The sequence below is a fragment of the Pseudophryne corroboree genome, chromosome 1, assembly GCF_028390025.1.
Source record: "Pseudophryne corroboree isolate aPseCor3 chromosome 1, aPseCor3.hap2, whole genome shotgun sequence".
In the NCBI taxonomy this organism is placed as follows: Eukaryota; Metazoa; Chordata; class Amphibia; order Anura; family Myobatrachidae; genus Pseudophryne; species Pseudophryne corroboree.
Window position 1 is genome coordinate 718,465,284 of NC_086444.1, and position 25,444 is coordinate 718,490,727.

The 25,444-nt window shown below is 49.9% G+C and overlaps 1 protein-coding gene across 1 annotated transcript in view; it reads left to right on the top strand.

The window, feature by feature from the left end:
- Positions 1-1,423: 1,423 nt before the first annotated feature.
- Positions 1,424-25,444, top strand: part of DOHH (deoxyhypusine hydroxylase) — a 119,407-nt gene continuing 95,386 nt past the window's right edge. Inside the window, exon 1 of the mRNA XM_063915439.1 lies at positions 1,424-1,737. Within this exon, the coding sequence (XP_063771509.1) occupies positions 1,458-1,737 (280 nt within the window). The 5' untranslated portion in view covers positions 1,424-1,457. The remainder of the gene's footprint in view (positions 1,738-25,444) is intronic.

Below are 25,444 nucleotides of genomic sequence, written 5' to 3' on the forward strand. Positions count from 1 at the left end.
ATCCAACGACAAAGGTCCCGGGATTGACGTCACACATCCGCCCTCCAAACACCTGCGTTCGGATCTCCACGCCCAGAAAACGGTGAGTAGACGACCCGAAACGCCTCCCCGCTGTCACTCTCCTTGCTATCGCGCTAGCGATCACTTTCTTCTTTATTCTGGCGACTGCCCGGCGACGGCGGTGCGTGCGCATTGCGGATGCCGCGCATGCGCAGTTCCAACCGAAGAACCGCTGCGTGTGAACGGCGCCGAATGACCCCCTACGTACGCCTAGCGATCAAAAAAGATGCAGGATTTTTTTGCAGTTTGCCCTCGTGCCTGGGCATTACGATCCGTATGCATGCACATTAGTTCGATAATCGTCTGCTGTGCGATTTCACACAACAGTGATCAGGTCTGAATTAGGCCCAATAGCATTATACAGACGTATACTATAATGATAAATCATACCTTTATGTCTATTTTTTTTATTCTATATGTATACTGTATACATAAAGGGGGTAATTCAGACCTGATTGCTAGGGTGCGATTTTTGCATCTCTGCGAGGTAGTCGCCGCCTACAGGTGTAGGGTTTTACCTTTGTGCAGGTGTGCGATGGAGACCTGCACAAACATCTGCACTGTCCAGGACTTATAGGCCCTACACATTAGGCAATTTCACTGAAAGATATGAACGATCTTATTCATTAATGAACGAGATACCGTTCATATCTTTCAGTGTGTAGGCACTAACGATGAACGATGCGCGGCCCTGCGCTTGTTCATTGTTGGTCCCGGGTCGCTTATACATGCAGGCCAATATGGACAATCTCGTCCATATTAGCATGCATTGCTATGGGGCCGGGTGACGGGGGGAGTGAAGAAAGTTCACTCCCCCCGTCGCTCCCCTCCCCCCCATCCCGCCGCCGGGTCGGCCGTATCAGCCTCGGCAGGATATCGCCTAATGCGTAGGGCACATTACTCAGCCGCTGCGATGATCGGGCCTGGAGATGACGTCCGAAACACTCCTTCAAAACGCCTGTGCACTCCTGCGTTTTCCCGGACACTCCTACAAAACGGTCAGTTGCCACCCACGAACGCCCTCTTCCTGTCAATCTCTTTGCGTTCGCCCATCTCGTCGCTATGCACAAATGCCACATGCAGTCGTTCCTGACGTGCCTGCACATTGCAGTACATACGCATGCGCAGTTCGGACCTGATCTCAGGCTGTGAGAAAACGCAGCCTAGCGATCAGGTCTAAATTACCCCCAAAGAATTGAAAGGAAAAAATTTGACAAAAAGGTTTGATTTATTTGATTTCATTGCAGTCTATTGCCAACATTTTTTTAAGCAGTTCAAATAGCTGTCAGCGCTATTGCACGTCCCATATAGTAGCTGTCTCTTACATAATAACTACTACTTGTATAAAATAGGGGTTTGGTCAGTGCGTCAGTGAGTTAGCATCCTCCCAGTGTAAAATGGCGGCGCCCTGTGGCAGCTCAGTGCAGCGTGTGGGTCGGGTGTTAGTGGATCCAAGCCGGCCCTTGTCAGCCCGATTCCGGGCATTGTTTACACTTCGCAATCTGGGGGGACCCGAGGCCGTGGAGTGGATCGGACGCTGCTTTAGCGACGAGTCCGCGCTGCTGAAGCATGAGCTGGCCTACTGCCTGGGGCAGATGGGAGACCGGAGCGCGCTACCCGTGCTGAGCTCCGTGCTGCGGGACCGGGAGCAAGAGCCTATGGTGCGGCATGAGGCGGGTGAGGAGGACTTACTATATTCTGAGTCCTGCATGTTCGCCGGGTGCTGCCAATGTGTTCATAATAATTTATTTATGTCATTATTTATCTATTTACCTATCTTTCTAGATAGATATCTGCTTCAGGCTCCTTGTAAACACTTTTCTCTATCGTCCTAGTGGATGCTGGGGTTCCTGAAAGGACCATGGGGAATAGCGGCTCCGCAGGAGACAGGGCACAAAAAGTAAAGCTTTTTCCGATCAGGTGGTGTGCACTGGCTCCTCCCCCTATGACCCTCCTCCAGACTCCAGTTAGATTTTGTGCCCGGCCGAGAAGGGTGCAATCTAGGTGGCTCTCCTAAAGAGCTGCTTAGAGAAAGTTTAGCTAGGTTTTTTATTTTACAGTGATTCCTGCTGGCAACAGGATCACTGCAGCGAGGGACTGAGGGGAGAAGGAGTCAACTCACCTGCGTGCAGGATGGATTGGCTTCTTGGCTACTGGACATCAAGCTCCAGAGGGACGATCACGGGTACAGCCTGGATGGTCACCGGAGCCACGCCGCCGGCCCCCTTGCAGATGCTGAAGACAGAAGAGGTCCAGAATCGGCGGCTGAAGACTCCTGCAGTCTTCAAAAGGTAGCGCACAGCACTGCAGCTGTGCGCCATTTTCCTCTCAGCACACTTCACACGGCAGTCACTGAGGGTGCAGGGCGCTGGGAGGGGGGCGCCCTGGGAGGCAAAATGATTACCTATAAAGGCTAAAAATACCTCACATATAGCCCTAGAGGCTATATGGAGATATTTAACCCCTGCCTAATTTCTCTAAATAGCGGGAGACGAGCCCGCCAGAAAAGGGGCGGGGCCTATCTCCTCAGCACACGGCGCCATTTCCTCTCACAGTTCCGCTGGTCAGGACGGCTCCCAAGTCTCTCCCCTGCACTGCACTACAGAAACAGGGTAAAACAGAGAGGGGGGGGCACATTTATGGCGATAATTTGATATAACAAAGCAGCTATAAGGGAGCACTTATTATAAGGCTATCCCTGATATATATATAGCGCTTTTGGTGTGTGCTGGCAAACTCTCCCTCTGTCTCCCCAAAGGGCTAGTGGGCCCTGTCTTCGTTAGGAGCATTCCCTGTGTGTCTGCTGTGTGTCGGTACGTGTGTGTCGACATGTATGAGGACGATATTGGTGTGGAGGCGGAGCAATTGCCAAATATGAGGATGTCACCCCCTAGGGAGTCGACACCGGAATGGATGCCTTTATTTATGGAACTACGGGATAGTGTCAACACGCTAAAGCAGTCGTTTGACGACATGAGGCGGCCGGACAATCAATTAGTGCCTGTCCAGGCGACTCAAACACCGTCAGGGGCTGTGAAACGCCCTTTGCCTCAGTCGGTCGACACAGACCCAGACACAGGCGATGACTCCAGTGGTGACGGTGACGAATCAACCGTATTTTCCAGTAGGGCCACACGTTATATGATTTTGGCAATGAAGGAGGCGTTACATTTAGCTGATACTACAGGTACCACTAAACAGGGTATTATGTGGGGTATGAAAAAACTACCTATAGTTTTTCCTGAATCAGAAGAATTAAATGACGTGTGTAATGAAGCGTGGGTTGCCCCTGATAAAAAACTGATAATTTCAAAGAAATTATTGGCATTATACCCTTTCCCGCCAGAGGTTAGGGAGCGCTGGGAAACACCTCCTAGGGTGGACAAGGCGCTAACACGCTTATCTAAACAAGTGGCGTTACCCTCTCCTGAGACGGCCGCACTTAAAGATCCATCAGATAGGAGGATGGAAAATATCCAAAAAAGTATATACACACATGCAGGTGTTATACTACGACCAGCTGTAGCGACTGCCTGGATGGGCAGTGCTGGGGTAGTTTGGTCAGAGTCCCTGATTGAAAATATTGATACCCTGGACAGGGACAATATTTTACTGTCGTTAGAACAAATAAAGGATGCATTTCTTTATATGCGTGATGCACAGAGGGATATCTGCACACTGGCATCACGGGTAAGTGCTATGTCCATTTCGGCCAGAAGAGCTTTATGGACGCGACAGTGGTCAGGTGATGCGGATTCAAAACGGCATATGGAAGTTTTGCCGTATAAAGGGGAGGAGTTATTTGGAGTCGGTCTATCCGATTTGGTGGCCACGGCTACAGCCGGGAAATCCACCTTTCTACCTCAAGTCACTCCCCCACAGAAAAAGGCACCGACTTTTCAACCGCAGCCCTTTCGTTCCTTTAAAAATAAGAGAGCAAAGGGCTATTCATATCTGCCACGAGGCAAAGGTCGAGGGAAGAGACAGCAACACGCAGCTCCTTCCCAGGAACAGAAGCCCTCTCCGGCTTCTACAAAAGCCTCAGCATGACGCTGGGGCTCCTCAAGCGGACTCGGGGATGGTGGGCGGTCGTCTCAAAAATTACAGCGCGCAGTGGGCTCACTCGCAGGTAGATCCCTGGATCCTGCAGATAATATCTCAAGGGTACAGGTTGGAATTAGAGACGGATCCACCTCGCCGTTTCCTGAAGTCTGCTTTACCAACGTCCCCCTCCGAAAGGGAGACGGTTTTGGAAGCCATTCACAAGCTGTACTCTCAGCAGGTGATAGTCAAGGTACCTCTTCTACAACAAGGGAAGGGGTATTATTCCACTCTTTTTGTGGTACCGAAGCCGGATGGCTCGGTAAGGCCTATTCTAAATCTGAAGTCCTTGAACCTGTACATAAAGAAGTTCAAGTTCAAAATGGAGTCACTCAGAGCAGTGATAGCGAACCTGGAAGAGGGGGACTTTATGGTATCCTTGGACATCAAGGATGCGTATCTCCACGTTCCAATTTACCCCTCACACCAGGGGTACCTCAGGTTCGTTGTACAAAACTGTCACTATCAGTTTCAGACGCTGCCGTTCGGATTGTCCACGGCACCTCGGATCTTTACAAAGGTAATGGCCGAGATGATGATTCTTCTTCGAAGAAAAGGCGTATTAATTATCCCATACTTGGACGATCTCCTAATAAGGGCGAGGTCCAGAGAACAGCTAGAGATGGGATTAGCACTGTCTCAAGAAGTGCTAAAACAGCACGGGTGGATTCTGAATATTCCAAAATCCCAGTTAATGCCGACAACTCGTCTGCTGTTCCTAGGGATGATTCTGGACACGGTTCAGAAAAAGGTTTTTCTCCCGGAGGAAAAAGCCAAGGAGTTATCCGAGCTTGTCAGGAACCTCCTAAAACCAGGAAAGGTGTCTGTACATCAATGCACAAGAGTCCTGGGAAAAATGGTAGCTTCTTACGAAGCAATTCCATTCGGCAGATTCCACGCAAGAATTTTCCAAAGGGATCTGTTGGACAAATGGTCAGGGTCGCATCTTCAGATGCACCTACGGATAACCCTGTCTCCAAGGACAAGGGTGTCTCTTCTGTGGTGGTTGCAGAGTCCTCATCTATTGGAGGGCCGCAGATTCGGCATACAGGATTGGATCCTGGTGACCACGGACGCCAGCCTGAGAGGCTGGGGAGCAGTCACACAAGGAAGAAACTTCCAGGGAGTATGGACGAGCCTGGAAACGTCTCTTCACATAAACATTCTGGAACTAAGAGCAATATACAATGCTCTAAGCCAGGCAGAACCTCTGCTTCAGGGAAAACCGGTGTTGATCCAGTCGGACAACATCACGGCAGTCGCCCATGTGAACAGACAGGGCGGCACAAGAAGCAGGAGTGCAATGGCAGAAGCTGCAAGGATTCTTCGCTGGGCAGAGAATCATGTGATAGCGCTATCAGCAGTGTTCATCCCGGGAGTGGACAACTGGGAAGCAGACTTCCTCAGCAGACACGATCTTCACCCGGGAGAGTGGGGACTTCATCCAGAAGTCTTCCACATGCTGGTAACCCGTTGGGAAAGACCAATGGTGGACATGATGGCGTCTCGCCTCAACAAAAAACTGGACAGGTATTGCGCCAGGTCAAGAGATCCGCAAGCAAATAGCTGTGGACGCGCTGGTAACGCCTTGGGTGTACCAGTCGGTGTATGTGTTTCCTCCTCTGCCTCTCATACCAAAAGTATTGAGAATTATACGGCAAAGAGGCGTAAGAACGATACTAGTGGTTCCGGATTGGCCAAGAAGGACTTGGTACCCGGAACTTCAAGAGATGATCACGGAAGATCCGTGGCCTCTACCTCTAAGGAGGGACTTGCTTCAGCAGGGTCCCTGTCTGTTTCAAGACTTACCGCGGCTGCGTTTGACGGCATGGCGGTTGAACGCCGGATCCTAATGGAAAAAGGCATGCCGGAAGAAGTCATTCCTACTTTGATTAAAGCAAGGAAAGAAGTAACCGTGCAACATTATCACCGAATTTGGCGAAAATATGTTGCGTGGTGCGAAGATCGGAGTGCTCCGACGGAGGAATTTCAACTGGGTCGATTCCTACATTTCCTGCAATCAGGATTGTCTATGGGTCTCAAATTGGGATCTATTAAGGTTCAAATTTCGGCCCTGTCGATTTTCTTTCAAAAAGAATTGGCTTCAGTCCCTGAAGTCCAGACCTTTGTGAAGGGAGTGCTGCATATACAGCCTCCTGTGGTGCCTCCAGTGGCACCGTGGGATCTCAATGTAGTTTTGGATTTTCTAAAATCTCATTGGTTTGAACCACTAAATAAGGTGGATTTGAAATATCTCACTTGGAAAGTGACCATGCTTCTAGCCCTGGCTTCTGCCAGGAGAGTGTCAGAATTGGCAGCTTTATCTTACAAAAGCCCATATCTGATTTTCCATTCGGACAGGGCAGAACTGCGGACTCGTCCGCATTTTCTCCCTAAGGTGGTGTCAGCATTTCATCTGAACCAGCCTATTGTAGTGCCTGCGGCTACAAGTGACTTGGAGGACTCCAAGTTACTGGACGTTGTCAGAGCATTAAAAATATATATTGCAAGAACAGCTGGAGTCAGAAAATCTGACTCGTTGTTTATATTGTATGCACCCAACAAGATGGGTGCTCCTGCGTCTAAGCAGACGATTGCTCGTTGGATCTGTAGCACAATCCAACTGGCACATTCTGTGGCAGGCCTGCCACAGCCTAAATCTGTAAAGGCCCACTCCACAAGGAAGGTGGGCTCATCTTGGGCGGCTGCCCGAGGGGTCTCGGCATTACAACTTTGCCGAGCAGCTACGTGGTCAGGGGAGAACACGTTTGTAAAATTTTACAAATTTGATACTCTGGCTAAGGAGGACCTGGAGTTCTCTCATTCGGTGCTGCAGAGTCATCCGCACTCTCCCGCCCGTTTGGGAGCTTTGGTATAATCCCCATGGTCCTTTCAGGAACCCCAGCATCCACTAGGACGATAGAGAAAATAAGATTTTACTTACCGATAAATCTATTTCTCGGAGTCCGTAGTGGATGCTGGGCGCCCATCCCAAGTGCGGATTATCTGCATAAATTGTACATAGTTATTGTTAACTTATTCGGGTTATTGTTGTAGGAAGCCATCTTTCAGAGGCTCCGCTGTTATCATACTGTTAACTGGGTTTAGATCACAAGTTGTACGGTGTGATTGGTGTGGCTGGTATGAGTCTTACCCGGGATTCAAAATCCTCCCTTATTGTGTACGCTCGTCCGGGCACAGTACCTAACTGGAGTCTGGAGGAGGGTCATAGGGGGAGGAGCCAGTGCACACCACCTGATCGGAAAAAGCTTTACTTTTTGTGCCCTGTCTCCTGCGGAGCCGCTATTCCCCATGGTCCTTTCAGGAACCCCAGCATCCACTACGGACTCCGAGAAATAGATTTATCGGTAAGTAAAATCTTATTTTAGGTTAATTTACAGCCTTTTGAAAAAGATAAGAAGGTGCACTCTTTCATGGGACGTACTAAAAGGAATGACACGCTGGTCTGCATAAATGGAATGCCAATTGACTATAATGGGATCACATTGAACTTTTATGTATATTTCAAAAACTCTTAAACTTATAAAGTATATCTTCAGCACACATCTTCCTAAGGTGATGTCACATATTTCACATCCATGACGGCGGTTTACTATGGAATGGCAGCTGTTTTATTTGCCGCCCCTAAGCAAAATTAGCATGAAAGCAGTGCATATGTCCCATATAAAACCCCCGATTTTTCTATGATCCCCTAAGCGCACACACTTATGCTTTTCCATATGTGTCCGCCTACACCTATACCCTACTATATATGTCACATAATGCGGATTGAAGGCGGTTTGCTATGGAATGACAGGTGTTTTATTCGCCGCCCCTAAGCAAAATTAGCATGAAAGCAGTGCATTTGTCCCATATGAAACCACTGATTTTGCTATGATCCCCTTCAGCGCACACACTAATCCTTTTCCATATGCGTTCGCCTACATCTGTACCCTACTGAACATGTCACATAGGGAGTCATTTCGAGTTGATCGCTTGCTGCCATTTTTCACAGTGCAGCGAACAGGTTACTACTGCGCATGCACCGCAATGCGCAGGCGCGTCATATCGGTACAAAGCGGATCGTTACTGGCCGATTTAACGAAGAATCCATTCGCACAGCAGATTACAAGGTGATTGACAGGAAGAGGGAGTTTGTGGGTGGCAACTGACCGTTTTCAGGGAGTATTTGGAATAACGCAGGCGTGTCCAAGCGTTTGCAGGGAGGGTGTCTGATTTAAATTCCGGGACCAAAAAGACTGAAGTGATCGCATGGGCTGAGTAAGTCCAGAGCTACTCAGAAACTGCAAAAAACTTTCTCTTACGTCCTACAGGATGCTGGGGTCCACATTAGTACCATTGGGTATAGACATGTCCACTTGGAGCCATTGGCACTTAAAGAGTTTGAGAGTGTGGGCTGGCTCCTCCCTCAATGCCCCTCCTACCAGACTCAGTTTAGAAAATGTGCCCAGAGGAGCCGGTCACAGCTAGGGGAGCTCTCCAGAGTTTCTCTAGTAAAGTTTATTTTAGAGTCTATTATTTTACAGGAAGGCTGCTGGCAACAGCCTCCCTGCTTCGTGGGACTAAGGGGGGGAAGCCACTATCTCCGCTGACAGGACACTGAGCTCCTGAGGGGATAGATCGTTCCCCGCCACAGGGGATTGTTCACCCCAGCAGCATGCCGCCGCCACCCCCCTTACAGAGCTGAAGATCAGTGGCAAGTGAGTCACCGACCCCCCTAGCAAGCGGGGGGCCGGTGTGAAGATGGCATCAGGGTAGGAGCGCAGTATTAACTGCTCCGGAGGCTCAGCGGTACATAGTGCGGCGCTGTGAGGGGCGTCCTGAGCCAGCGCCTGCACCCTACACTCGTCACACAGCCTGTCTGGGTCCTGGGATCTCAGCCAGCATAAATCCTCAGGCCAGTATAATCTTTTGAAGAGAGGGAAGACAGTGCCATTTTCCTGCCTGCACAACACTGTTGGTGAAGAGTAAGTCCCTCCAGAGCAGCTCCAGCTATCTCTCATGGTACCAGGGGGTTGTAGAAGGTGTGGGGGGGGGGGGGGGGGGGGGGGGGCTGCAAAACAACTGTGTAACCTATTAAGGTGCACAGTCAGCGCTGATAGTGGGTCTTCCTTTTATATTGCAAGCGCTGTGTGTGAGTTGGCTCCAATCTCTGTGTCTCTCTTGCCATTCTTGGGGGTGAAACTCTGTCTGCCCTCCCCTGTGTGTGTGTGTGTGTGTGGAGTCTCTGTGGTCTTCATTACGCAATAATGCTGCAGGGGATATGTACTCTTAGGACAATCCCATTCCATGTAATCAGGATTGCACTAGTTTAGCACAGATTCCAGCAAGGGAGCCTGAGTGGTTATCCTCTATCAAATCTATGATTTCTCAGATTTCAAATAGGGTTGCACAAAATGAAACTGCAACTCAGGGCTCTCCTCTGTATGGTGGTAATTCCAAGTTGATCGCAGCAGGATTTTTTTTTTTTTAGCAATTGGGCAAAACCATGTGCACTGCAGGGGAGGCAGATATAATGTGTAGAGAGAGTTAGATTTGGGTGGGTTATTTTGTTTCTGTGCAGGGTAAATACTGGCTCCTTTATTTTTACACTGCAAATTAGATTGCAGATTGAACACACCCCACCCAAATCTAACTCTCTCTGCACATGTTATATCTGCCTCCCCTGCAGTGCACATGGTTTTGCCCAATTGCTAACAAAAATCCTGCTGCGATCAACTTGGAATTACCCCCTATATTTACATAAATGTGCTCTTGCACAGATCATGCAGGATGATACCAATTCTGATACTGCAGACGGTGACGGGGATGTGTTGCGGGGGGCAGCATCTCTTGCTAAAAGGGTGCAGTTGATGATGGAGGCTATTAGAGATGTGTTGAATATTGCTGATACAACACCCGAGCAGGTTGAGGAGGCTTTCGTCACTGAAAATAAGAAAGCCTCGCTAACCTTCCCTGCGTCAAAGAAATTAAATGCTATATTTGAAAGGGCTTGGGAAAACCTGAATAAAAAATTCCAGATATCTAAAAGGGTTCTGGTAGCGTTTCCTTTCCCGGTTGAGTATAGAAAAAAATGGTAAAACCAGCCTATTGTTGATGCGTCAGTATCCAGACTCTCAAAAATGGTGGTTTTTACCTGTTCCAGGATCTACCGCCTTGAAAGAGCGGGCTGATCGTAAAATTGATAATACGCTCAAATTCATGAACACAGCTTCTGGGGCAATACTACGTCCCACTATTGCCAGTGCTTGGATTGCCAAGCACGTTACTTGAGGACTTGGATACTATGGAGAAATGTGATGTTGAATTGTTTTTACGTAACCTTCAGGATTCGGCAGGTTTTCTGGTAGAATCCATGAAAGACCTGGGTTCCATGGCTGCGGGAATTTCTTCCATGTCAGCATCGGCTCGTCGAGGACTGTGGTTGTGCCAGTGGTCTGCCGACGCGGAAACAAGGGGGAAGTGTGGAGACCCTACCCTACACAGGTCAGGCTCTCTTTGGAGAAGCGTTAGATGCGTGGATCTCCACGGCTACGGCTGGTAAGTCACCCTTTCTTCCCTCAGCTACACCTGCTCCGAAGAAACCCTTTTCTTCAGTTACATCACAGCCCTTTCGGTCTACCAAGCCCAGAAAGGCCAAGCCGTCCAACACCTTCCTTCGTGGAGGTCGTCCCAAGTCCAAGAAACCTGCGGCTGCAGGTTCCCAGGAACAGAAACCTGCTTTGGGTACACCAAAGTCCTCCGCATGACGGTGGACTGCACGCCCTGGAGGTGGGGCCGGTGGGAGCGAGACACAGACATTTCAGTCATGTCTTGGTGTCCTCCGGCCTGGACCCCTGGGTGCAAGATATTGTGTCCCAGGGGTACAGGCTGAAATTTCAAGATCTCCCTCACCAATTTTTCAGATCAGGCTTGCCAGCTCTAGTGATCACTCTAGGCTGTTTTAACAGGGCGCCGCGCCCTGCCCGTTTTTTAGCAGACAAAACCCGCCCTGCCCCTTTTGCGGCGCCCTGCTAGAACAGCCGCCCGCTTCCTGCCCTCCCGGCGTGTATAGATGCCATGCGCATGCGCGCGGCATCCATTCACGCATTGGGAGAGGGCTGGGGGAAGCCCAGCACCGATGGAGGTGCTGGGCACGCCCCCAACAGTGACGTCGCCGGCCACAGACGCTCTCTATAGTAGCGTCTGTGGGCCGCACCGCCCCCTAAAATGACGTAGGCGTGGCCACGCCCCCTAATTTGCGTGGTCGCGCCTCCCGTTTCGGGCACGCACGGCGAAGCCACGCGCGCGCACATGTGCCCCCGGAGTCCTGCGCCCTACCCCTTTTCACTCCTAGAGTGAACACTACAGCTCTGCTGGCAGACAGGACTGTCCTGCAAGAAGCAGTCCAGAAGTTGGTGGAGGCACAGGTCATTGTGCCAGTACCACCTCATATGCAAAACAAAGGTTACTATTCAATCCTCTTCGAGGTACCGAAACCGGATGGTTCGGTCAGGCCCATTCTGATCTTGAACTCCCTCAGAAAGGGGTTTCGAGATTTTAAGTTCAAAATGGAGTCTCTAAGGCAGGGGTGGCCAACCAGTCAGTGGTAAAGAGCCAAAAAACCTTGTTGGGTACGTCAAAGAGCCAACATCGAGCCGACGGCACGCATGCAAAAATGGAATGTGGCCTTGTGCCTGCTAGACCACGCCCCTGGTATAAAATACATTGAAAAAACCAGAACGACATAAATTAAAACATTTTTACGTCGGATCCATTGAAAAAGCCACTTTCACATAAAATAATTGAAAAAGCCAGATTCACTTAATAAACTTAAGTTCTCCCATGTGTCACTCCAGCCAGCTCCCCATGTGACACTCCTGCTAGCACCCTCCTATGTTACTCCTGCCAGCACCCGCCATGTCATTCCAGCCAGCTCTCGCATGTGTTACTCCTGCTACCACCCTCCTATGTCACTCCAGCCAGTTTTCCCATGTGTCACTACTTCCAGCACCCTCCTTCATCACTCCAGTCAGCTCCTCCATGTGTCACTCCTGCCAGGAAGGACCCTTCTGTGTCACTCCAGCCAGCTCCGCCTTGTGTCACTAAAGTTCCCCCACCAAGTCGTGCCATTGCTGCAGCCCCTAATATGTTCTCTGTTTGCCAGTGGGTGTCTCGCCTCTAGTATCTGACTCCTTCAATTTTCAGTCCCTGTAGTGCTGTTGCATGTCTGGCTGGAGTGTAGCAGTTTCTGTATCTGTTGTGGTCACATGATTTAGAGTGTTGGGAGCCACATTTAAATAAAGAAAGACTCATGCGGCTCAAGAGCCACTGGTTGGCCACCGCTGCTCTAAGGGCAGTGATATCAGGTCTGGCGGAGGGGGCATTCCTAGTATCCCTGGATATCAAGGATGCATACCTCCACATTTCAATTTGGCTGCCGCATCAAGCTTATCTTCGATCCGCACTGTTGGACTGTCGCTTTCAGTTCCAGGCCCTCCCATTCGGCCTCTACACAGCACCGAGGGTATTCACCAAGGTGATGGCGGAAATAATGATTCTCTTCCGCAGACAGGGGGTGAACATAATTCCGTATCTGGACGATCTGCTGATAAAGGCATCGTCCAAGGAGAAGTTGTTACGGTCCATAGCACTCACGACCCAGCTTCTCAGGGAACATGGTTGGATCCTGAATCTTCCAAAATCACATTTGGAACCAACCAGGGGGTTGTCCTTTCTGGCAATGATCCTTGACACGGAGGTGCAGAGGGTGCTTCTCCCAGAGGAAAAGGCGTTGGTGATTCAAACGATGGTCCGGGATGTCCTGAAGCCAGCCCGGGTGTCCGTTCATCAGTGCATTCACCTTCTGGGGAAGATGGTGTCCTCTTACGAGGCTCTGCAGTAAGGGAGGTTTCCCGCTCTGTCCTTCCAACTGGACCTCCTGGACAAGTGGTCCGGATCCCATCTACACATGCACCAGAGAATACGTCTGTCACCAAAGGCCAGGATTTCACTCCTCTGGTGGCTGCAATTGCCTCACCTTCTGGAGGGCCGCAGGTTCGGGATTCAGTACTGGATCCTTCTAACCACGGATGCAAGTCTCTGGTGTTGGGGCGCAGTCACTCAAGGGGAAACCTTCCAAGGAAGGTGGTCAAGTCTGGAAGCCGTCCTGCTGATAAACATTCTGGAACAACGGTCTTCTCCAAGTGACCCATCTTCTGAGAAATCGGGCCGTTCAAGTACAGTCGGACAATGTGACAACGGTGGCTTACATAAACCGACAGGGCGAAACGAAGAGCAGAGCTGCAATGGCAGAGGTAACAAGAATCATCCTCTGGGCAGAAAAGCATGCAATGGTGCTGTCAGCAATATTCATTCCGGGAGTAGACCACTGGGAAGCGGACTTACTCAGCAGACACGATCTCCATCCAGGGGAGTGGGGTCTCCATCCGGAGGTGTTCAAGGAGATAGATCTTTGGGGTGTACCCCAGATCGACATGATGGCCTCTCATCTCAACAAGAAGCTTCGGCGGTATTGTTCCAGGTCGAGGGACCCGCAAGCTGTGGCGGTGGACGCCTTAGTGACTCCATGGGTGTTCCAGTCGGTGTACACAGTGCCGTAACTAGCTATGTGCGCTGTGTGCCTTGCACACAGCGCAGGATGACCTGGGGCGCAATCTGCCGGCAGCACAATATACACAGGTGATGAATACCTGTCTGCTCCGCCTCCCACCGCCCCAAAGCCGAAGCTATCAATACTAACTGCTGCTGCTGCGGGGTTCCTCTCCTCCAGGGGCAGTAATAAAACAGAAGGGGGCGGGCCAGCCCCTCCACTCACATTTCCTCCCCTTCCTCTTACTGCCTTTACGTCACGATGTAGTGACTGGCCTTGGCACAGGGATCCGCTGCTGCTGCTGGCGCCAATGACAGGGGGATCCGCGGCGCTGCCGCCAGCGCCAATGACAGGGGGATCCGCAGCGCTGCTGCCAGCGCCAATGACGGGGATCCGCGGCGCTGCCGCCAGCGTCAATGACAGGGGGATCCGCAGCGCTGCCGCCAGCACCAATGACAGGGGGATCCGCAGCGCTGCCGCCAGTGCCAATGACAGGGGGATCCACTGCTGCCGAATGAAGGTACACAGTGCCGTCTGTATGGGGGTGTGGGGGGGAGCAAGGAGGAACACAGTGCCGCCTGTACAGAGGAGAAGTACACAGTGATACCAGTACTGGTGGGTGGAATGTCTGTCTCAATCCTTGGTCCACCCTCTCTCTGTCTCCCACCCTTCTCTCTCTTTATTTATCTCTCTCTTTCTCCCACCCTTCTCTCTGTCTGCTTCCCCCCTTCTCATTCTTTCTGTCTGTCTCATCCTACTCCCCTTTTCTCCTCTCTCTTTTCTTCTTTCCCCTTCCCTCTCTATCTGTCTCCTCTACTCTCTCTCTTACCCTTATCTCTGTACACCAAAGTACACTTCACTACACTCCACTCTAAGAGTAGGGGGTGTAAGGGGGACGCTGTCTGCTGTAATGTGTAAAAAAGGGGACGCTGTCCGCCGTAATGTGTAAAAAAGGGGACGCTGTCCGTCGTAATGCGTAAAGAGGGGGCTCTGTCTGCCGCAATGTGTAAAAAGGGGACGCTGTCTGCCGTAATGTGTAAAAAAGGGGACGCTGTCCGCCGTAATGTGTAAAAAGGGGCTCTACCTGGTGTAGTGTCGCTACTGTGCGGCGTAATTTGAATAATGGAGACTACTGTGCACCATTATATGAATTGGTATTATTTTGTGGCCACACCCCTTTCCTGTGAAGCCACGCCCCTATATCTTTTGCGCACGCCTACGGCGTGCACTGCCACCGGTTTATGATAAGGGTGGGGGGCGCCGATGCCGTTTCTTGCACACAGCGCTAAAATGTCTAGTTACGGCACTGGGTGTACGTGTTTCCTCCACTTCCACTCATCCCAAGAGTTCTAAAGCTCATAAGGAGAACAAGGGTTCAAGCGATCCTCATTGCTCCAGACTGGCCAAGAAGGACTTGGTACGCGGATCTACTGCAAGAAGAGCCGAGGCCTCTTCCTCTTCGGGAGGACCTGCTGCAGCAGGGGCCGTTCGCCTGTCAAGACTTACCGCGGCTACGTTTGACGGCATGGAGGTTGAACGCCTGATACTAGCTCGGAAGGGCATTCCGAACAAGGTTATTCCTACCCTGATACAGGCTAGGAAAGGAGTAACGTCTAAACATTACCATCGAATTTGGAAAAAATATGTATCTTGGTGTGAGTCCAAGAAATTTCTTGCGGTGGAGTTTCAACTGGGACGGTTTCTCCTCTTCCTACAAGCTGGTGTGGATATGGGCCTGAAGTTGGGATCTGTGAAGGTCCAGATTTCGGCCCTATCCATTTTCTTCCAGAAACAATTGTCTGCCCTCCCTGAGGTTCAGACCCTTTTTGAAAGGGAGTTCCGCACATCCAACCTCCCTTTGTACTGGCTACGGTGCCTTGGGACCTTAACGTGGTGTTGCAGTTCCTCCAATCGGACTGGTTCGAGCCTCTACAGGAGGTTGAGGTAAAATTTTCTTACGTGGAAGGCTGTCACGTTCGCTTTAGCTTCTGCTAGACGTGTGTCGGAGTTGTGGGCTTTGTCTTGTATAAGCCAATACTTGATCTTCCACGAAGATAGAGCTGAGCTCTGGACACGTCAGCAGTTTTTTCATATCAACCAACCTATTGTGGTGCCAGTGGCTACTCCATTTCATCAAAGTCCTTGGATGTTGTAAGGGCTCTGAAAATCTATGTGAAGAGGACTGCTCGTCACAGGAAATCTGACTCTCTGTTTGTCTTGTATGATCCCAAGAAAATTGGGTGTTCTGCTTCTAAGCAGACGATCTCTCGCTGATCAGGTTTACTATCCATCATGTGTATTCTACGGCAGGCTTGCCGTGTCCTACGTCTGTTAAGGCCCACTCTACTCGTAAGGTGGGGTCTTCCTGGGCGGCTGCCTGGGGTGTCTCGGCGTTACAACTTTGCCGAGCTGCAACTTGGTCTGGGTCGAACATGTTTGCAAAGTTCTACAAGTTCGATACTTTGGCCTCTGATGTTCTGAAGTTCAGTCAATCCGTTCTGCAGGAGCCTATGCGCTCTCCCTCCCATTCTGGGAGCTTTGGTACATCCCCATGGTACTAATGTGGACCCCAGCATCCTCTAGGTCGTAAGAGAAAATAGGATTTTGGTTACCTACCGGTAAATCCTTTTCTCGTAGTCCATAGAGGATGCTGGGCGCTCGCCCAGCGCTTCGTTTTCCTGCAATTGTTATCTGGTTCAGTACAACTTTGTTTTTAGTGAAGTGCTGCATTGTTACTTGGTATGTACTGTTTCAGCGGTTGCTGAGTTCCAAGTTAGCTTGATGTGCCTTGTACAGTATGTGTGAGCTGGTATGAATCTCTCTACTGTCTGTGTGTAATCCTTCTCTCGAAGATGTCCGTCTCCTCGGGCACAGTTTCTAGACTGAGTCTGGTAGGAGGGGCATAGAGGGAGGAGCCAGCCCAAACTCTTAAAGTGCCAATGGCTCCTGGTGGACCCGTCTATACCCCATGGTACTAATATGGACCCCAGCATCCTCTATGAGAAAAGGATTTACCGGTAGGTAACTAAAATCCTATTTTTTTTGTCCCGCTCGGCTGCACACGCGTTCGCACACTTGCAAAGCGAAAATACACTCCCCTGTGGGTGGCGACTATGCGTTTGCACGGCTACTAAAAGTAGCTAGCGAGCGATCAAGTTGGAATGAGGGCCATAATGCGGAAAGATGACGGTTTGCTATGGAATGACAGCCTTTTTATTTGCCGCCCCTAAGCAAAATTGGCTATAAACCAATGCATTTGTCCCATATAAAACCCCTGATTTCTGCTGCGGTGTACACTGGGCTCCACAAGGAATAACATTGGGGTGTAGAGTAGGATCTTGCTCCGACATACCAACAGGCTCAAAGCTTTTAGAAATAATGAAAATGTACTGGCGCCGGCTGAGTCTCCAATAATGAGCAGAGTATTTTAGTAAAAACTAATTTCCTGCATTTATTACACATACAGTAAAAATAAATGGATAGTGGACTAAAAAGGCCTTCAGACAGGATAGTAAATGCTGAATTGAATTGAGTCTCTCAATAAAAAATGCGACCACTTATTTCCCTATGATGGCAATTAGCGCTTGCTTCTGCTAGAACTTATTTCTCCATATAGTCCTCAGTGAATTTTAAAGTGTGGATATTACCCGTTCACATAGGAGCAGTCCCCAAGGGTCTCAAGTTGCAATCGGAGATCCAATGGCATCAGGGGTAGGTCCTGGGTTTCAAAGAAGCGTGACTTGTGAGGATCTTGTAGAAGCAAGTTAGTCCAATGATTGCCTGATTTGTTGGGAATAAATCATGAATGCAGTGCTGGTGGTCATAAGACAGAATAAAGGCTCAACATGTTTCGCTGGTCTTAGCGGCTGCCAGCTTCCTCAGGAGCATATGCCCGCTCTTTACCGCGATCCAGCGCGGCCGTAGGCGGCGGGCCGCGCGCGCTGGCGTGGACACTGAATACTGGGCAGCCGCTCCACTAGCCACCAGGGTCATATCATGGGCACAGGTCAGGGGGAATTTTATTATTAAACCTCCGTTTTACATTGCCCGCATGCACCCGGTGGGGATGCCAGCAGGGGTAGCAGGTCGGACCTGTGGCCCCTCCCCCCAGCTCCAGGGTGCCGTTTCTACAAATGTTTCCACCCTGGAGCTGCATCCCTCTCCCTGTCAGCAGCCATCACAGACAGAGCCTTGCTGTTCCTGGGATTGCTAGGGCAAATCCTCCTCTGTGGAACCGCCTGATTGCCAGTGCTGTGCTTCCTACAGGACACTTAAGTATTCTACGTGTCACTGGGACAGTGTTAGTTAAGAAAGAGTACATACCTTCAGGGTTGTGTGGTACAAACACCCTGTTGTATACATCCAGTGTTTACTGTGCATTTTTATATCTATTGTTAACACATATAGCCATACTGAGTATTACTTTGTATTTCTAGTCCAGTGCAGTTTTATGGTACATAATTTCTGCGTGGTAAACGTGTGACTTTATATGTGTGTGTGCATGTAGCTGCTGCGTGGTTGCCTTATTACAGGGTATTTCACTCAGTGGGCTATTCCTATATTGCTATACCTGAGGGGGCTAAGTGTTTCAGGTTTTTCTTTGTTTAATATAGGATCGTATCACAAGATATACTAACGGTGTATTTTTACTTGTGATTTATAGTCCTCATATAATCTATATCTCTCGGACTCCCAGTCTGTGCTATCATAGGCACACTTTTCTGAGAGTTCTTGATGGGTATAGTGCTGCAACACTTTGTACCAGGTTGCCCAATATTGTGCACATAGTTATGTCTGCTACCCGTGGCAACGACGCTGGGACTTCTCCCCCACTGCGTGGTAGTGAGGCTGCGGACGTAACGGAGGATAATATGGCAGCTGAGAGTTCAGGTTCAGGAGGTTCCTTACGCTCCAGTGGGTCGGTAGCACCTGGGGCATCACAAGACCCACCTTGGGCTACATTTTCCACATTATTAAACATGCTTGTGACTAAATTGACGCCCCCTGGGGGACTACCTGTGCCACTGCAGCAGTTTATGGACCCTGCTGTAAACCCGCCATGGGTGGATCAGCTTTCCACTCAGTTACAGCATTTGAACCGATCTATGACTAAATATAAGTGTCACTCTCGCCCGCCTAAGACTAAGTCGTCTTCTAAACAGGCCATTACCTCCTCCCAATCCACTGCTATTCCAGACACGTCCTCTGACGAGGACGGCGCATATACTGATCCCACAGATACTGACTCTGATGTTTCTGAGGGGGAAGGGAAGTCATTGGTGGATGTCCCGGATTTGATTGAGGCGTCACCCACCCGCCGGAAACCCATCCATGACTTCATCACTGCAATCCCTGTGCTGGTGTTATCACTGCCAGTATCACCCAGCGCTGCCCGAGGTGGAACTACAAGTACCAACATGCCCTAAAGCTGCAGCCTACAACCCCATCTGCACTACAAGCCCCAGCATGTCCTATAGCCACAGCCTACACACCCCTCTGTCAACCCTGTGCATGGTGCGCTGCTCTTTGGGTATTAGGGTCACATAGCTGTTATGTCACTACAAGTACCAGCATGCCCAATAGCCGCAGCTTGCACCCCCCTCAGGGGGCTCTCTGCAACGGCCATCCCTATTGAGGATAGGCACACGCATCACAGTCCTAGTACCTGCCCCGCGGAGCTAACAATCTATGTGCCTGATTCAGAGGTGGGCGCAACTCTGACATTTTCGCAGTTGGCCGATAGTTTTCCGACTGCGCATGCGTCACTATGGTCTTGTGACACATCGTAATGTGGGTTAGATTTTAGAGTGGATGACCGTATGTAGGAGGTAACTGGGGGGTGGCTACAAAAACACATGAAGGCTATTTTTTTGGTCAGAATCCATTAAACTACTAGTATGTGTGGGAGGGAACTGGAGCACCCAGGGGAAACCACACAAACATTGGAAGAACATACAAACTCTACACCTATAGAGACCAGGGCTGTGAGGCAGCACGCTAACCATTGCACTGCCATACTAGAAGACACATTGGAATTATCTCCCCAGTACCCGAGTGCCCATAAACCTATTAATTGATCTCGATGATAATAGTACCATGTTTCCCCCGAGTCCAGGAGTCTCCCTGACATTGCAGGAGAGTAGGCTGCTATGCTGATAATGAATAATACCTATCTTCCTAGTGGACGCTGAAGTGATGACATCAGAACTCGCTATTCATACAGATAATTATCATTTATCCATATCTGCACGGGTACAACAAAGCTCTGCATGGATCCTCCTCCTCCCTACTTTACTGTTTGTTAAAACTGCTTCCAAAATACTATAGTACTAAGGAGGAGAATTCAATTATAGTCGAATAGCTTTTGCGGCGGTGTTTAAAACCGTCAACGACAGACTGATTCGCCCGGCCAAATGCCCCATTTGTCTAAAAGTGCCTGCTACCTATGGGGTAGCGAGCCCTTTTAAGCAAGAGCCACGCTTCCATAAACAGTGGCAGTGGCGGACAAAACAGCGGCACATAATTAAATTCCCCCCTATGCCTCATAGGGATGTAATTAATATTCTGGCAGTCGGGGTCCCGGCTGTCAGAATACCGGGATCCCTATGGCCGAGAATGCCGACCGCTGCCCCAGGGCTATTCACCCATAGTGTGGGAATAGAACCTGTGGCGAGCGCAGTGAGCCCACAGCGTGGTGCGCGCAGTAAGCCCGCAATTGTCTTTCTAACGCTATCCCCGCTACAGGCATTCTGGCGGCCAGGATTCCATACCCAACGCGCCTCATATTACTTGGGAACCATATTATGGGCCAGATTCAACAGGCTACAGGCTCTGTCTCTGTTCCGTAGTAAGCAACTGTCTTTCCGCATTAGGTGAAATGTATAGTAGAGTACAGATGTAGGCGGGATCATAGAAAAATCATTTTTTTTTTATTTGGGACATATGAACTGCTTTTCTCTGACGTCCTAGTGGATGCTGGGAACTCCGTAAGGACCATGGGGAATAGCGGCTCCGCAGGAGACTGGGCACAAAAGTAAAGCTTTAGGACTACCTGGTGTGCACTGGCTCCTCCCCCTATGACCCTCCTCCAAGCCTCAGTTAGATTTTTGTGCCCGGCCGAGAAGGGTGCACACTAGGGGCTCTCCTGAGCTTCTTAGTGAAAGTTTAGTTTTAGGTTTTTTATTTTCAGTGAGACCAGCTGGCAACAGGCTCACTGCATCGAGGGACTAAGGGGAGAAGAAGCGAACCTGCCTGCTTGCAGCCAGCTTGGGCTTCTTGGCTACTGGACACCATTAGCTCCAGAGGGACCGAACACAGGCCCAGCCTCGGAGTCCGGTCCCAGAGCCGCGCCGCCGGCCCCCTTACAGAGCCAGAAGCAAGAAGAGGTCCGGAAAATCGGCGGCAGAAGACATCAGTCTTCACCAAGGTAGCGCACAGCACTGCAGCTGTGCGCCATTGCTCCTCATACACACCTCACACTGCAGTCACTGAGGGTGCAGGGCGCTGGGGGGGGGGGCGCCCTGAGCAGCAATAAAAACACCTTGGCTGGCAAACATACATCACATATAACCCCCAGGGCTATATGGATGTATTTTAACCCCTGCCAGAATCCATAAAAATGCGGGAGAAAAGTCTGCGAAAAAGGGGCGGAGCCTATCTCCTCAGCACACTGGCGCCATTTTCTCTCACAGCTCCGTTGGAGGGAAGCTCCCTGGCTCTCCCCTGCAGTTACTACACTACAGAAAAGGGTTAAAAAAGAGAGGGGGGCACTAATTAGGCGCAGTATTAATAAAACAGCAGCTATAAGGGGAAAAACTCTTCTATAAGGTTATCCCTGTGTGTGTGTGTGTGTGTATATATATATATATATATATATATATATATATATATATATATATATATATATATATATATAGCGCTCTGGTGTGTGCTGGCATACTCTCCCTCTGTCTCCCCAAAGGGCTAGTGGGGTCCTGTCCTCTATCAGAGCATTCCCTGTGTGTGTGCTGTGTGTCGGTACGATTGTGTCGACATGTATGAGGAGGAAAATGGTGTGGAGGCGGAGCAATTGCCTGTAATGGAGATGTCACCCCCTAGGGAGTCGACACCTGAGTGGCTGAGCTTATGGAAGGAATTACGTGACAGTGTCAGCTCTTTACAAAAGATTGATGACATGAGACAGCCGGCTACTCAGCCTGTGCCTGTCCAGGTGTCTCAAAAGCCATCAGGGGCTCTAAAACGCCCGTTACCTCAGATGGCAGATACAGACGCCGACACGGATACTGACTCCAGTGTCGACGATTAAGAGACGAATGTGACTTCCAGTAGGGCCACACGTTACATGATTGAGGCTATGGAAAATGTTTTACATATTTCTGATAATACCAGTACCACTAAAAAGGGTATTATGTTGGGTGAGAAAAAACTGCCGGTAGTTTTTCCTGCATCTGAGGAATTAAATGAAGTGTGTGATGATGCGTGGGTTTCCCCCGATAAAAACTGTTAATTCCTAAAAAGTTATTAGCATCATACCCCTTCCCGCCAGAGGATAGGGCACGTTGGGAAACACCCCCTAGGGTGGATAAAGCGCTCACACGCTTGTCTAAACAGGTGGCACTACTGTCCCTGGATACGGCCGCCCTTAAGGAACCTGCTGACAGAAAGCAGGAAAATATCCTAAAAATGTATATACACTCACACGGGTGTGATACTGCGACCAGCAATCGCCTCAGCCTGGATGTGCAGTGCTGGGGTGGCTTGGTCGGATTCCCTGACTGACAATATTGATACCCTAGATAGGGACAGTATATTACTGACTATAGAGCATTTAAAAGATGCATTTCTATATATGCGGGATGCACAGAGGGATATTTGCCGACTGGCATCAAGAGTAAGTGCGCTGTCCATTTCTGCCAGAAGAGGATTATGGACAAGACAGTGGTCAGGTGATGCTGATTCCAAAAGGCATATGGAAGTATTGCCTTATAAAAGGGAGGAGTTATTTGGGGTAGGTCTAACAGACCTGGTGGCCACGGCAACGGCTGGGAAATCCACATTTTTACCTCAGGTAGCCTCTCAACATAAGAAGACGCCGTATTATCAGGCGCAGTCCTTTAGGCCCCATAAGGGCAAGCGGGCAAAAGACTCCTCATTTCTGCCCCGTGGCAGAGGGAGAGGAAAAAGGCTGCAGCAGAAGCCATTCACAAGCTGTATTCCCAGCAGGTGATAATCAAGGTACCCCTCCTACAACAGGGAAAGGGGTATTATTCCACGCTGTTTGTGGTACCGAAGCCGGACGGCTCGGTGAGACTTATTTTAAATCTGAAATCCTTGAACACTTACATACAAAGGTTCAAATTCAAGATGGAGTCACTCAGAGCGGTGATTGCGAACCTGGAAGAAGGGGATTATATGGTGTCTCTGGACATCAAGGATGCTTATCTCCATGTCCCAATTTACCCTTCTCACCAAGGGTACCTCAGGTTTGTGGTACAGAACTGTCACTATCAGTTTCAGACGCTGCCGTTTGGTTTGTCCACGGCACCCCGGGTCTTTACCAAAGTAATGGCCGAAATGATGATACTCCTTCGAAGGAAGGGAGTTTTAGTTATCCCTTACTTGGACGATCTCCTGATAAGGGCAAGATCCAGGGAACAGTTGGTAGTCGGGGTAGCACTATCTTAAGTAGTGTTGCGGCAGCACGGTTGGATTCTCAATATTCCAAAATCGCAGCTGATCCCGACGACACGTCTTCTATTCCTAGGGATGATCCTGGACACAGTCCAGAAAAAGGTGTTTCTCCCGGAGGAGAAAGCCAGGGAGTTATCCGAACTAGTCAGAAACCTCCTAAAACCAGGCCAAGTGTCAGTGCATCAGTGCACAAGGGTCCTGGGAAAAATGGTGGCTTCCTACGAAGCAATTCCATTCGGCAGATTCCACGCAAGAACTTTCCAGTGGGACCTGCTGGACAAATGGTCCGGATCGCATCTTCAGATGCATCAGCGGATAACCCTGTCACCAAAGACAAGGGTGTCTCTCCTGTGGTGGTTGCAGAGTGCTCATCTTCTAGAGGGCCGCAGATTCGGCATTCAGGACTGGGTCCTGGTGACCACGGATGCCAGCCTGCGAGGCTGGGGAGCAGTCACACAGGGAAGAAATTTCCAGGGCTTGTGGTCAAGCCTGGAGACATCACTTCACATAAATATTTTGGAGCTAAGGGCCATTTACAATGCCCTAAGCCAAGCAAGACCTCTGCTTCAAGGTCAGCCGGTGCTGATCCAGTCGGACAACATCACGGCAGTCGCCCACGTAAACAGACAGGGCGGCACAAGAAGCAGGAGGGCAATGGCAAAAGCTGCAAGGATTTTTCACTGGGCGGAAAATCATGTGATAGCATTGTCAGCAGTGTTCATTTCGGGAGTGGACAACTGGGAAGCAGACTTCCTCAGCAGGCACGACCTCCACCCGGGAGAGTGGGGACTTCACCCAGAAGTCTTCCACATGATTGTAAACCGTTGGGAAAAACCAAAGGTGGACATGATGGCGTCCCGCCTAAACAAAAAATTGGACAGGTATTGCGCCAGGTCAAGGGACCCTCAGGCAATAGCTGTGGACGCTCTGGTAACACCGTGGGTGTACCAGTCAGTGTATGTGTTCCCTCCTCTTCCTCTCATACCAAAAGTACTGAGAATTATAAGACGGAGGGGAGTAAGAACTATACTCGTGGCTCCGGATTGGCCAAGAAGGACTTGGTACCCGGAACTTCAAGAGATACTCACGGAGGACCCGTGGCCTCTACCTCTAAGAAGGGACCTGCTCCAGCAAGGACCCTGTCTATTCCAAGACTTACCGCGGCTGCGTTTGACGGCAGGGCGGTTGAACGCCGGATCCTGAAGGAAAAAGGCATTCCGGATGAAGTCATCCCTACCCTGATCAAGCCAGGAAGGATGTAACCGCAAAGCATTATCACCGCATTTGGCGAAAATATGTTGCGTGGTGCGAGGCCAGTAAGGCCCCGATGGAGGAATTTCAACTAGGTCGATTCCTGCATTTCCTGTAAACAGGAGTGTCTATGGGCCTAAAATTGGGGTCCATTAAGGTTCAAATTTCGGCCCTGTAAATTTTCTTCCAGAAAGAGCTAGCGTCAGTTCCTGAAGTCCAGACGTTTGTAAAAGGGGTACTGCATATACAGCCTCCTTTTGTGCCTCCAGTGGCACTTTGGGATCTCAATGTAGTTTTGGGGTTCCTAAAGTCACATTGGTTTGAACCACTTGAATCTGTGGAGTTAAAATATCTCACATGGAAAGTGGTCATGTTGTTGGCCCTGGCCTCGGCCAGGCGCGTGTCAGAATTGGCGGGCTTTATCCTGTAAAAGCCCTTATCTGATCTTCCATTCAGACGGGCGGAATTGAGGACTCGTCCTCATTTTCTCCCTAAGGTGGTTTCAGTGTTTCATCTGAACCAACCTATTGTGGTACCTGCGGCTACTAGTGACTTGGAGGACTCCAAGTTGTTGGACGTAGTCAGGGCCTTGAAAATATGTTTCCAGGACGGCTGGAGTCAGAAAATCTGACTCGCTGTTTATCCTGTATGCACCCAACAAGCTGGGTGCTCCTGCTTCTAAGCAGACTATTGCTCGTTGGATTTGTAATACAATTCAGCTTGCACATT